Consider the following 13,651-nt stretch of genomic DNA (forward strand, 5'->3'; position numbering starts at 1 on the left):
TTCCAGAAAATGTAGTTAAAGTTTATGCAAATATCATATTTATGCTGCTTAATATTTCTGAGGGCCATGAGTCACTAGAGGAAATAAAAATAATGAGATTACCTGTTTAATCAGGCTAATTACACGTATGTCTAATTTCTCAAGTTAAACAATGTGTTTATGTCTTCAATAAAGTGTCAAGATAATAAAGGGTGATGAATTGGGGCAGCAGGACGGTCTCCTATAGTCCTATGTGAAACAAAAAGTTGAGTGTTGACTTTTCATTTTTAGACTTATTTTCAGTTTTCAGCTAGTTTTTTACAGTAAAAATACTTGGTCAGGTTAAGGAAAAGATGATGGTTTGTCTGCCACATACATAAAAATAACTGACCCATTACATGTACAGTAAATTTCCCCTTTTATTTTAATTATATAGGTTTAATGTAAAGAGTTGCATTTAATACAACATTGTTTTTTGTTTTTTATCATATTGAGTCAACATGAATAAATTAAATACCTTCAGTCAGATTTGCTTTAGTTAATGCAAACTTTTACATGTACTGTGTTTGACTGTGACACTGCTCGTGAGGGTGAATGGTTGTTGCTGAGTAGTGTTTATTGGTTCTTCTGTACACAATATTTCTGCTTGCAAAGGAAAGTGAATAAAGATGGAGATGTGGCCGATGTGTCTGTGTGTTGTGGTCTGAGATTCTTGTCCTCTAGTGACCTCCAGTCTTTCTGAATGTTGCACACAGAACCTGTAATCACATATAAAGGTTGTTAAAAACACATTTCCTGATCATGATATTGTTTCCATGACTGAACTATATTGTACTGAGTGCTTATCCAGTATTCACAGTGTTGATATTTTTGTCACCCCTTTAAAAGGCACCGTTGTTGTCCCTTGTTCTTCACTGCTTTTGTTCCATTTTACATACTTGTAAACATTTAAGAGTGAAATCTGATTAATGCATACAAAAAATAACCTTAAAAGGGACAAACTGATCTGTTTTAGCGACGAATTAAAAAAGAATGTGTCCATTTTTTTGCAAATTGATAAAAGTTTTCTCATTCCCACTGATGAAATACATAAAAGTGGAAAAGAAAACTATTGGACAAACCAAATGTAGTCTCTGAAGCAGAGGTGTCGCAGTACACCGGTACTGACAAAAACTGTAAAACTAAAACAAATAAAATAATGATATCATGATCATAATAAACATATAGTATTATGAATATATTTTAGATTATAAATACTGCTATTTTTAGTGTAATTTATTTGACAGCAACACAGACCAAACACACATCAACATAAATCAATTTGACTGACAGCATTATTTGAAAAATAAAAATTAAAGGAATGATGTCCAAGTGTTGTCTCTGCATTGGCAGATGTCCCATTAGTTGACATGTTTTTCTGTTTTGAATGTTCCTGCCCCCACCTCTACCCTCTGAAGCACTCGGTCGGGGGCAGCTGAAGTATTGGAGAAAATGCATCTGCTTTCCCGAGTGTTCCACTGGCAGACTATAACGGGAGGGGAAGGGGCTGTGGCAGGCAAGTCTCCCAGCAGCTGATACCAACTGCTCTATATATAGCCTTCTGGGCCTGGCCTTTGCATTAGGACACGGAAAGAGCTGAACGAAAGAGCCACATGCTTTTTACTTTCCTGTAGTTGAACACAAAAGTAGCTTTTTGTTACGTCTAGTGCAAGAATTAGAATGAACAAACCCAAAATCGTCAGACCGGAGGAGAGGTGAGTGCTGCCTGTGCCTCGTAACAGAAGTGACTTTTCTAATTCTTCTGAAGAGGTTTCAGCCTTGAAATCATTTGTTCTTTGTGTCCTAACAGCCAGCCAGCACATGCTCTGTGGTACGACAGAAAGAAGTATGTCACCATCACCTTCATAGTTCAGAAGCCGAAAGGTGTCCAAGTTGATATCCAGGCTGACAAAGTTATTTTATAGTGAGTTTTAATGGCGTCTCGTGACCGACATCTGTCTCCTGATATTAGTCTCTGTCTTCTCAGTGTAACAAGAGTTGTTGAAAATGTAATTAACTGTCTAACAGCTCTGTTCTGTCTGTACAACAGCTGCAAGAATGACACAGATGATGTGTTCTACAATGAGCTGCACCTCTACGACAAAATCCAGATTCATGTAAGCACCAGTTTTGGCACATTATCAATTTTATATCCTGTCTACTTAAACATTTGTATTTTTATCACTTTAAAGGACTCCAGAGAAAGAGTTTACGACCGTACGATCAATGTCTTGCTAAGAAAGGTGAAGCCTGATTATGCGTGGCCTCGTCTCCAGAAAGACTCAGCAAAGGTAAGTGTTCTGTGTGTTTAAAGTCATGAGGTCCCCTACACCGTCAAACACTGGCTCAGATTCATGGGATGTATGTCTCTTTTAAGAGCTTGGAGGGAAGTCGAAATTGAAATATATTTCCCAATATTATATTATATTATATTATATTATATTATATTTCTCTCCAACATTTGCAAATCAGGTGGTGCAATTCGACATACATACCATAAATGCTTAGCTTTGCATTTTAAAAATTTTTTTTATTTGTTTTCATACTTGTCTCCTGTCTGCTCTCTATAAATGCAGCCTGCAGTTCAGCTAAAAAGTCAATGAATTTTAACATGGCACTGATGGTCATAGCTGAGTCACTAATCGCTCTCTGGTTGCAATGAGGAACACCGAATTCTTTGTTTTTTACAGAACATCATTAATGCTAATACTTGATTTTTGCCAATTTTTTCAATCAGCAAAAATCAATAAGTTTTGAATAAAGTGCCATTGATGAAATATCACAATTTAAAGGTTAGATTTGCTTTTTGTTCATGACGATATGGCACATTTTAGAAAAGAAGTTCAGGGAACTTTATAAAGTTGAAAATATGATCATTTGTTTTTGTATATAAAATGTAAATTTGTGTGATTAATTCTTTTTTCCTTGCAGCCCAGTTGGATTTCTGTGGACTTTGATAACTGGAGGGACTGGGAGCATGAAGAAGATGAGGGAAAGGAAGAGTACGACAGATACGTGGATGTGAGTGAAGTCGATGGGCTCAGTAATAAAATCAACTCAACTTTAATATTGCTTCAGATCTTAGTTCAGATTGTGCAATATTCTTTTTTTTCTGAGTGCTCTGAATTTACTTGCCTATGTGAATATTCGGCTTTGTTTTCACAGATGATCCAAGAAATGGCTGAAGGTAACAAAGGAGGAGCACCGGACATGGGTGATCTCAGTGATGTAAGTGCAGCGTTCTGGTAGTCGAGGAGTTTTTGAAATTAAATATGGAGTTGTGCCTGTAGACAAATGGTTAAAGCTGTGTTCCACAAAAAAAACCCAAATGGATTCACAGTTACAGCATTTTGTTCACTTAAACCCAGTCAAACTCTATACTGTTAGAATTCCCTCCAGTTTACAGATCTTCTGATAATTGCATGCTGTGATGTTGACCGAGAAATTAACCATTCAAACATGGACACTGACCATTTGTTCATTTTCTTCCCTCACAGTCTGACTGAAGCTTACAGCACTTCATCACCTCTGTTGGTGGCTGCTATAAAGGTGTAGCCCGGGATGCTGAGGGCATTGTTATGTTTGCTGAAGCTTGTAATTTCTGCCCAAGATTTTATGTGTTATCGTCCAATATACTGTTTACATATCATTTTATATGGCTTTATTTATTGATATTGTCCCCTGTACACTGGATTGTCATTTTAATAAAAATATGTTTTATCAACCACTTGCTTAGTGTTTCTAGTTGATGCTAGAAAAAACATAGAGAATAACAAATACTTTCACAGTTGCTTTTACAGACTTTATGTTTATTTTGTTTTTTGTGAATGTCATTTTTTGTGACCAAACCCTTGCTGAGATGGAATGACAGATCATTGATTGTGATCAACTAAACTAAATATCTGTCAATGAACATGTCAGTGGCACCAGAATGACAAGTCCTTGTGTCACTGTGTACAGAGAAGACAGTCAAATTGTTTAGTCATGTTGTCAATATAACAGTGTACTCGGGAGAGATGTTCTGATGTAAACTATGGCCAAAGTTTTGATGACATTTATTGTAAATTGTGAGTTACACCTCAGTGTACTGTAATTTGTTGACAGACCATGTCATTGCGATACAGAAAGGAAAAGACAGCACTGCACAGCACAAAGAAAACAAAAATAGAAATGTGAACATAGGGCGGTCTCCTCAGGGAAAACTGTACATGCAGTGCTGTAGGAATTACAGTGCAGTCTTCCTCTATACTTGCCAGTTGATGGTTCATAAGATGCACCTTTGAGCTATTTCAGAAAACTGGTTGATCATTGGTTGATCTATGTAATGCTGCACGCATTAAACTTTAAACGTTTCGGATGGTGATGTGTTGGTTGGATGTGTCCAGACTTTACACAATTCTGTTGTGCTTATATACATTGTATTGTATGTGAACTGTAATAAACACTGTACATATAGATATTAACTGCTGTATACGTTTTGCAAGATATGGTGGATCCTATCTTGTGTCCAAATATCTTTTTTCTTTATATTTCCCCTGAAAAACCTTTTTTAAAAGCATTTATGAGGTTTGTATCATGCTACAGCAAATCTATTTTTAAAAGGAAGAAGTCGAAGGCATTAAGTTTGGACTACGTTGCTCTCCGTACTGAGCAGACAGCTGCGAGTGTTTGCTGCATGAATGAGCCCGAGTGACAGGCGTTTACACTTTATGGTACCAGGCAGGTGGAATATTTCCTCTAAAACAACACAGAATGGCTTTTCAGTGTCAACGAGACTGCTATATGAAAGAGGTATGAAGCTGTTTCACCGCATGTGAAAATAATTCTGTGAAGTTTAACTGCACTTCTCTGCACAAGTGATTAGCATGGTGGCTAAGTAATGCTAGCTACCACTACAGCTAAGCGACCTTTTATTTTTACTAAACACTATATATAGGTTTCATTTTGTAGAGGTTTTAAATATGTATTCCTATGCAAACCGTATTATATCTATTCATGCTGTTTTTGACGTTTTAAACCCAGCTGAAATGTAAGAAACCCCCAAAACCTACTGGAAATTATATATTTTTTCACTTTTGCACATTATGTTTTGGTTTAACAGCAATGATTTTCAGTCTTGATGCTAGTTATATATATATATTTTTCTTTTGCAAACCTTTATATAGGACTTAAATCTATCACCCAGTTTAAAAGTAGTAGCTGCACATGACCAGTTCTTATGTCATTCCTGTCCTGTAGTTTGTTACCTCTGTTGTGTCCTGCTGTCCTGCGGAACTAAAACATGAAGTCAATGGAAAGAAAGAAACTCTCAAAGGCTTCAACGTCAAGCTCCAAGACACCATCTTGTTTCCTGAGGGAGGTGGCCAAGTAAGATATTTAAATGTCTCCATCAGGCATGTTCCATCAGTGATCAGGACGAATGCATGCATCTGTTTGGGAATAGCATCTGTGTTTGAAGAGACACTAAGTCACCGTGAGCCATGCTGCCTGATATTATTTACACAACTTGCAATTTGTATTGTCCTCCTGCAGCCAGATGACCATGGACTGATCGGAGATGTCCCGGTGTTGAGGGTGACGAGGCAGGGACCGGAGGCTCTACATTTTGTGGTCACCCCTCTGGAGGAGGGTCAGGAGGTGCGTTTGAAGGTGGACTGGGAGAGGAGGTTCGATCACATGCAGCAACACTCAGGTAAGGACTGCTAGCAGATATGTGATCTAAATCAGGTGACTCCGTTTATAGATGAAACCATGAATGCATGAGTGTAACCACTATTGCACGCTTCCTAAGCTACGATTGTTTCCTTCCTCACTCCTAGGTCAGCACTTGATCACAGCGTTGGCAGACACAATGTTTGGATACAAGACCACATCCTGGTACTTCACCACTGCACTCATTCATTTCCCTATAAAGAAGACGACTTTAGGGTTTACCTCTGATCTGTTTATTTATTTGATTTTTTTCTTCTTTCAGGGAACTGGGGCGTCAGAGAAGCACCATTGAACTGGACACTCCCTGTATGAAACCTGCTCAGCTTCAGGAACTGGAAGACGTCGTAAATGAGAAGATCAGAGGTCACATTCCTGTCACTGTTCAACTTCTCTCTATAGATGACCCTGCTGTGGAAAAGGTGTGCACGCAGACATTACTGCTGCTAAAACTTGCTGCCTGTTTGATTAAAACATCAAAGTTTTTCATACTGATCAACAGATATTCTTTGCTGAATGTGAAGCATCTGTTAACTTGATTAGAAATAAAGATTTTAGGGGTTCCCCGGTAGCTCAACTGTATGTAGAGGGGCTATGGTCCCTGACACAGTGGCCCTGGTTCGAGCTGCATGTCCTACACCAACTCTTCTCCCCACATTTCCCCATCTCTCTTCACTATCCTGTTTAATAACGGCATTATACACCCAAAAATAATCTTTAAAAAAAGAAATAAAGATTTTACGTGTGTTCTGTGTAACACAAGATATGTGTGTGTAAAACAGGTGAGGAGTCGAGGGCTGCCAGAGGACCATGCCGGTCCCATTCGGATCATTGATATCGAGGGCGTCGATGCCAACATGTGCTGTGGAACTCACGTGTCCAACCTCAGTCACTTACAGGTACAGTTTTACACACATACAAAGCAGAGAGTTCGAGAAGCGCTGGTTGCTGGAAAAGCAGCTGACTACTCTATGATGCTCATCTTTGATTGTAGTAAAACAGTTATGATTAGCAACTTGAAATTCACCAGGTGTGCACATTTTACAACCATTTGCCTCCAGCTTAAAATAATGCGAGCCTGATAGAGCCTGTCTGTTTGTACCAGTGTCTCCCGCTGAATGAGTGTGTGTGTGTTTCCCTGAGAGGTTGCGTCCTGCCGAGTAAAGAGTCGTCTTCAGTGTTTGCCAGCTGTTAGCAAAATCAGTAATGAGAAAAGACATTAAGAACGCCGATTGCACAGACAGAGAACATCATCATTAGACGGGCTGCTTTGGAAAACACAGATGGCAGAAACTTGACGACTGCACAGTAATCATTAAGCTGCTTTTTTTTGTTATACACCACACAGATGTTTATGGGCTTAATGAATGACGAAATGAATGAATTATCTCCAGCAGCGCCTACTCACATTAAAACAGGCAACACAATCACAGTAACAGACCAACATCACATGAGGAAAGTGTTTGCTTTTCCACAGCTCCCACTATAAATTTACACTTCAGAATGTCATAGAGCACTTCTGTATTTTGTGCCATCGACCGATTATTCAAACTAATGTCAGATGCCTCAAATAATGTCAATCAATAAGTAATTATGATGTAATGAAAGCTCGTGCAGTAATATGCCTCTTAAAAGTATATTGTTTATCCACATCATATATTTTATTCATGATTTGCATTTTTGGTCATTGAGTCATTTTCTCTGTGTGTAACAAAGTGATCTGCTCAATAATGTAGAAGAAAAAGGAGAGAAAATATACCAACCATATGAACCTAGAGACATCAATGTGTCTATAAATAATTAGAAAATAAGACGTTGAGTAAAGATTCTTAATTCTAAAATAGTAGGTGTGGGCTTTATTATTAATAGCTATTTACATTCTGTGTGCGCTAAAACAAACAAGAAGCCTAATTTTTCTTTACAATATTTCACTGTCAACAATCGCACAGGCAAATACATTAAAGTATGCCCTGGACTTCCCAAGCTGGTCACCATTTTTCTACTGTCTGGCTATTCAGTTTCCTCTTGGAAAGCTCTGCAGACACACAATGAGTTTTTAAGACTTTTGAAGTCTTGAAATGTATTAAAAATAAATCACACATAATCATACACATGATACTCAGATGATTTGAATATGTTACTCATTGTGTATCTCATGTCTCTTTATTTTAGGTCATAAAACTGCTGGGAACTGAGAAGGGAAAGAAAAATAAAACCAACCTTATATTCCTGGCAGGAAACAGAGTGTTGAAGTACGCAGAGAAAAGCTACAGCACCGAGCGTTCGCTGGTGTCTCTTCTGAAGTAAGTCTGAACTGTCAAAATATCTCCAGTGTGAATTCAACTTATTCACATAGCTGGAAGTGAAGATGATTCTTGTTGTTTAACAGAACGGGACCAGATGAGCATGTGGAGGCTGTTGACAAGTTGCAGAAGTCTGTTAAACTGCTGCAGAAGGTAAGACAATTCATCAGTGATTTCTTCTGAAGATGCTCACTGACTGCTTCGTGTTCGAGAACCGTTACAGTGTAATTCTTGATTGCTACCACAAGAGGTCATAAACTAACTACAGAAAGTCCCATTTAGATGAGAATATTTCCATTTCGTGTCACATATTAGTTGCACTTTGGCTTCCCAACTGCTATAAAACTGTCTTTGTCAGACGAACCTGAGCATACTTCGAGATATGGCCGTCCTCATCGCTCAGAACTTCAAGAACGACCCCCAAAGAGGCAACTTCTTCAGCCTGCACAAGTAAGAACTGAAGGTTTAATGGTTATTCTGTGGCATATGTTAACCAGGAAAAACCTAAACAGTGACACAGACTTAAATAGACTCTGGTCAAAGTTTGATGTTTCTTTTTTCTTCTTTCAGAAAAGAGGGAGACAATGAGTTCATGAATATTATCGCTAATGAAATCAACACTGAGGTAAGATCATAACCTGACTGCTTCTTTCTAGGAATCAGCAGTTGACTATTTTTAAGCCCCGTTTTCTCTGCTCTCAGGAAACTTTGGCTTTCCTGACTGTCGGAGAGGAAAAGGGACCTGGTTTGTTTCTCCTGGCTGGACCCAGTGAAGCAGTGACTCAGATGGGACCACGGTAAGAGACCTCGCCACACAATGATCTTGCTCTCATTTAAAATAAAAAAAACTTCATGTAGGTGTGTACCATATCCGTCTCTCTGTGTTCTCCAGGGTGTTGGAGTTGCTCCAAGGGAAAGGGGCAGGGAAAAACGGCCGCTTCCAAGGCAAAGCCAACAGCATGGCACAGAGAGCAGAGGTGGAGGCTTTACTCAAGGAGCACTGCAAACATCACACCTCAGAGGAGGAATAAACCAAGCAATCGTTCAGCAAATATGCTTTATATTAGCTGAAGGGATGCAATAATTAAGTACAAGCCAATAAGTAAGGGGTAGTGCCTGATTAGATGTCCACTATCAGGATTTAATGGATGACATGAACTGTCCTAAATATTCATATTTTGTGATAACCACGAAATGATCACTGCACACATATCAAGAATTTGATCATTCTTGTCAAAATGTATATAAGTGGGACTTCTGTACAACATGTGCTGTACATAAGCTGTTATTTAATGTAAAGTACTGCTTTTATTCATTCAATACCGTAACTTGTGTTGGTCTTTTTTTTACAACAACATTTAGTGTTACATGTGAATGCACAGCTCAGGGGCACCTCAAAATAGGCAATTTAGACACACAAAAAATAAATCCTAATAAATAAAAATAACACCGTTTCCGACTCATGCTGCTGTAAAGTTTCATATATTTAATTTAAAAGTTCTGTGACAATGCAATATACAAAAGACAAACACACTTGACATGACAGAAATGTTTCTTTGGTTGCATTGGGTATGATTACATAAAAAAAATGGAACCCTTTACCTTGTAGTCTAATGATAACAGTAGGAATATTCAATCCAGGACAATGTCACCACTAAGTACTACCTTAGGGCTGGATCAACACCTTTTCCACACAATGTTTTTAACAAATAAAACTGCAGCACTTTCTTACAGGACTGTTGTAGTGCATTGCATTACCAAGTACAGAACTGTCAGTATTCTGGAAACGTATAACAGATGTCTTTGTCCCGATGTACTGCTCACAAGTGTGTCACAGTTTAATAGTGTTGACAAAACGTTTGTGCATTGATACAGTGCAAATGTGCAAGCACCCCTTCCCATTAATAAAACACTTAGGCAGTAAAAAATAATAATAAAATTGACTTGATATCTTGTTGATATGTTCAAAAGTCCTTTACTCTTTGCTAGAGCTGCTCCTCCATTGTAGAGTTACTGGAATGGCTTCACAATCTTCATTGAGATGTAGTTCTGGGAAAGGCAAAAGAGGACAATCAGACCACTGCTGCTCTCTAGTCTGCACATTGATCACACAGCATCATGACTGTCTTTGCCTCCTAAGTAAAAAAAAATCCTTCAAATATGACGCCACTTAATCATTAGCGACCAGAATATTTCAGTATATATGATAAATATCACTCTGTGTCCTTACCGGTAAAGAGTACAACAGGATTGCGATGAAGAGCAGCACTATGATGAGGAGGATAATTCCGATGAAGAGCCACTTGAACCTTCTCCACACAATGAACTTCATGGTCTTACACGGGTTGGTGAACCAGAAGAAGGAGGTTTCCGGACGTCTGGTGGTTTTGAAAAGTGAAAAAAAGTGTGTTATTACTGCACAATACAATAAGTTTGGTTTAACAGTCATTCTAATGCAGGGTCTTACTTGGGAGGGTCCAGTTTTGGGTTCATGTTGGGTTCGTCCCTTCCTTTTCCTGCAGGTCTTTCATCGACATCTGCTTCACTTACAATCTCCAATGTCATCTCTACTTTTCCCTATAAACACAAGACAAATAATGAGGAAAACGCAAATGCATAACAGCAACCTAACCTAATAATCCAACCTACATCATAACAGAAAGCACCTCAGGGCACTTTACATAGTAAGGTCAATGCCTTACTTTGAACAAGGCAGTTAATCTAAACAATATATTCATCTGTTGTATCACAGGGTGTACTTTCTAATCATACTTACACCCAGGACCGTCTTCCCATCCTGTTGGAGGGAACAAGGCCACCAGCCTCGGACCGACTGCTGAGCAAACAGAGATTTGGTGTTTTCTTCCTTGTTTGGTGGTACTATGTCCAGACCATCCATCATCCTCAGAGAGCACTTCTCTGGGGTCTTCGCCGGAGCAACAAGGTTACGCAAATCCAGCTCCAGAGCACCTGAAGTCACATGATGCTTATTCAGTAAGGTTTGGAAAAGGCGGTCTTACAGATGAATGTTGTTTTGACTTTATACAAAGCTTCTTACCGAGATAATCGTCCAGCGAGAACTTGTCATTGTCCCATACCTGAACAATCAGCTTGGGGGGAATCCTGAACTCTGATTTGTCAAGACTCCAAAAGTGTTCCTGTTGAATATCGTATATACAAACAGGTTTTAGATGGATTTCAACAAGTCTTAATTAAAATGGTATTAACCCTATTCAGGACTTTCATGTTGACATACGTAGAAGGAAAGAATATGTGCAAAACATGTGTTGGTATTCATTATAGACTTTTAGACTATGTTAAATACATTTTCTGATAAGTTAACACATTTTTTGGTTCCAAATATATGACAAATGTCCCTCTTTTTATATTAAAAAAAATCTTCAAAAATAAAACAAAACAGTATCTGTCACCTACACCAAATGGTCTGGGGTCCAAAACACCCCAAAAGTCCTGAATAGGGTTAAAATATCACTAAGCCAAAATGCAACAAGCCTCACCTTCTTGGACACGAGGCAGAGTTGTTCAGCTGGCAGGTAGTCAAAGCCGAAGACGAACCGCCAGTTAAAGTTGCCGTCTCCATCCAGAGACCTGTAGTGGACGTCAGTTTTCTGCTTGTCCTCCTCCATACCTGGCATCCAGCTGGCACAGACAACAACATGGTCACTCGTTGTCCCGTCTACAGTGATCCTCTACCACAATTTGTCTCAATAGTTCAAGCAAATCAATGCCAGAACAGCTAAAAGATTTGAAGAAAATAAATGAACAAATGCAGCATTAGCAGACTTACCCTTTGACATAGATGTCACTCATGTGTTCTCCAGTAATGCTGGTCTCATCCAGGATCACATCTGTGGTGTTCCAGATGACAGCACGCAGGAAATACCTGAACATTCAAACACGGTCAACGTTAGCTCAGCAGCATCAACTGTGACACACAGCGAAGAGCAGCACAGCACTTACTTCTTAGGCTTGCGAGGCGTGATGTCAAATGGAGGTCCAGGGATTCCAATGCTTTTAGGGAAGACGTCCACCCACATCTGAAGCTTTCCCTAAAAAAAAAACACAGTATATTTAGGTTTTACAAAATAACTGAGACATTGGGCACGAAAACAGACACAGTATGTGACATCTAACCTGAGAGAGATTGGGCTGGAAGCTGCTGTAAAGGGTTCGAGTCTCCACGTGTTCGGGGACGAGTCCCTGCGTTCTGAGCACGTGCAGACAGAGGCGTTCACGGGGTGGACCCAAGTGCTGATGGATTTCCTTGTTGTTCTCTTGATGTCAAAACACAATGCACCTTAATTAGACTGAGGTTATATAGTAATACCAGTGTAGTCAAATGTGACTTAAGTACAATATGTTAGTCATCCTAATATTGTATTAGTATGACATTTTAAACTATATTGACAATTATTATTATTACACTGGAAGGCACAGAGAGTAGAAACACAGTCTTCATCTGAAATCCCCAAATTCTTCTGAGATTTATGTTGCATTTAAATTAGTGTAGCTTATACATTAGCTCGTTGGTTATAGTTGAGCAGGTGGGGCAACTGTTTCTGACATGTTGTTTTAGGGTGCAGGAGGTTTGCTTGAATCTAGGAAACTTGAATGCAACTTTTACATGACTGTGTGGATTACACTGTTGCATGCTTAATGAGTGGCATTAGCAGCACAGCAGCAGCTTACAGTTCAGCTTTTAGTGGCTCATCGGTTAAGTGTCTGGGTTACTGATCAGTAGTTTGGGGGTTGAAGTTGTCACTGTTGGGCCTTAAACCTACCTGCACTAGGCTGTCTTATCATGACCGACCCTGTGCTCTGACTCTAACTTCCTAACAAGCTGGAACATGCAAAGACAATTAAAAGTGTGTGCTGTCATGTATTTGCGACAAATAATAAAAATCTGTCATTAGATGTGTGATGACCTCTCCTGCCCCTGCATGCTTTCATTGCTGCCTTGTTTTACAGATATTTGGACTTTAGGTGCTGCTCATTTCTGCCCATCTGGGCATAAAGTACTACCCCTCTGAGAGTGTCTCTCAGTCAGGCCTCCTGCATCCACCTCCACAGTTTTCCTTTGCCAACACGCTTTGCACCATATTTCCACACATCCACACTCTCCTTCTTACCCACTGCACCATTTAATCGTTTATTAGTTTGAGTTAACTAAATTACTTTTGACTGTTATATCAGTGTGTGGCCTTCCTCTTTGTCGCCAACATTTTGCCTTAAGATAACAAATGAGTGCCTGTCTGCTGGGAAGTTAGTAAATTCTTCTAAGGGATTGTTTTACACAGATTTTGGCTTCCTCTGGTATTTTAGGGATTAATAGCTTGGCTTGATTTTACTGGACTATCTGCATTCCAGGAAGTGTGTTGTTGAAAATATTTCAGCCTGGTAAACTATATTCTCCTGAACTGCCAGTAAAAGGTAGCTGCTTCTAGGTCATTTGGAACCCTTATTCCTTACAGGCAGTTAGTCGGAGGGATGTGTTTTCATATTTAAAGAAGTCCATCTTCCTGTGTGGTAGTGGTGGAAACTTTGCCTTGAGATACGTAGATGTACTAATGGCTTCATCAGTCTATTAAAACAATGGCACT

At 39.1% G+C, this 13,651-nt stretch overlaps 3 protein-coding genes across 3 annotated transcripts in view; 2 read left to right on the forward strand and 1 right to left on the reverse strand.

Moving 5' to 3' along the window:
- Positions 1 to 1,572: 1,572 nt before the first annotated feature.
- ptges3l (prostaglandin E synthase 3 like) lies at positions 1,573 to 3,745 on the forward strand. The gene is made up of 7 exons (XM_008294895.1): positions 1,573 to 1,733; positions 1,829 to 1,942; positions 2,069 to 2,135; positions 2,211 to 2,309; positions 2,950 to 3,039; positions 3,184 to 3,246; positions 3,516 to 3,745. Exons 1-7 carry the CDS (start codon positions 1,699 to 1,701, stop codon positions 3,522 to 3,524), a joined length of 477 nt encoding a protein of 158 aa, XP_008293117.1. The 5' UTR covers positions 1,573 to 1,698; the 3' UTR covers positions 3,525 to 3,745.
- Positions 3,746 to 4,687: 942 nt separating this feature from the next.
- On the forward strand, positions 4,688 to 9,358 carry aarsd1 (alanyl-tRNA synthetase domain containing 1). The gene is made up of 12 exons (XM_008294894.1): positions 4,688 to 4,809; positions 5,257 to 5,385; positions 5,551 to 5,710; positions 5,838 to 5,895; positions 5,993 to 6,149; positions 6,510 to 6,626; positions 7,900 to 8,030; positions 8,117 to 8,183; positions 8,389 to 8,480; positions 8,601 to 8,655; positions 8,733 to 8,827; positions 8,923 to 9,358. The coding sequence occupies exons 1-12, from the start codon at positions 4,771 to 4,773 to the stop codon at positions 9,059 to 9,061; spliced, it is 1,239 nt and encodes a 412-aa protein (XP_008293116.1). The 5' UTR covers positions 4,688 to 4,770; the 3' UTR covers positions 9,062 to 9,358.
- The window catches only part of LOC103367012 (myoferlin-like), a 32,787-nt gene continuing 28,461 nt past the window's right edge, over positions 9,326 to 13,651 (reverse strand). Inside the window, exons 47-58 of the mRNA XM_008294893.1 lie at positions 13,470 to 13,481; positions 13,167 to 13,172; positions 12,829 to 12,846; positions 12,186 to 12,325; positions 12,012 to 12,100; positions 11,839 to 11,934; positions 11,549 to 11,690; positions 11,089 to 11,188; positions 10,807 to 11,000; positions 10,498 to 10,607; positions 10,261 to 10,408; positions 9,326 to 10,079 (exon numbers count right to left, since the gene is read on the reverse strand). Of these exons, the coding sequence (XP_008293115.1) occupies positions 10,041 to 10,079; positions 10,261 to 10,408; positions 10,498 to 10,607; positions 10,807 to 11,000; positions 11,089 to 11,188; positions 11,549 to 11,690; positions 11,839 to 11,934; positions 12,012 to 12,100; positions 12,186 to 12,325; positions 12,829 to 12,846; positions 13,167 to 13,172; positions 13,470 to 13,481 (1,094 nt within the window). The 3' untranslated portion in view covers positions 9,326 to 10,040. The remainder of the gene's footprint in view (positions 10,080 to 10,260; positions 10,409 to 10,497; positions 10,608 to 10,806; positions 11,001 to 11,088; positions 11,189 to 11,548; positions 11,691 to 11,838; positions 11,935 to 12,011; positions 12,101 to 12,185; positions 12,326 to 12,828; positions 12,847 to 13,166; positions 13,173 to 13,469; positions 13,482 to 13,651) is intronic.

This window comes from Stegastes partitus, unplaced genomic scaffold (assembly GCF_000690725.1).
Source record: "Stegastes partitus isolate 25-593 unplaced genomic scaffold, Stegastes_partitus-1.0.2 Scaffold1006, whole genome shotgun sequence".
Lineage (NCBI taxonomy): Eukaryota > Metazoa > Chordata > Actinopteri > Pomacentridae > Stegastes > Stegastes partitus.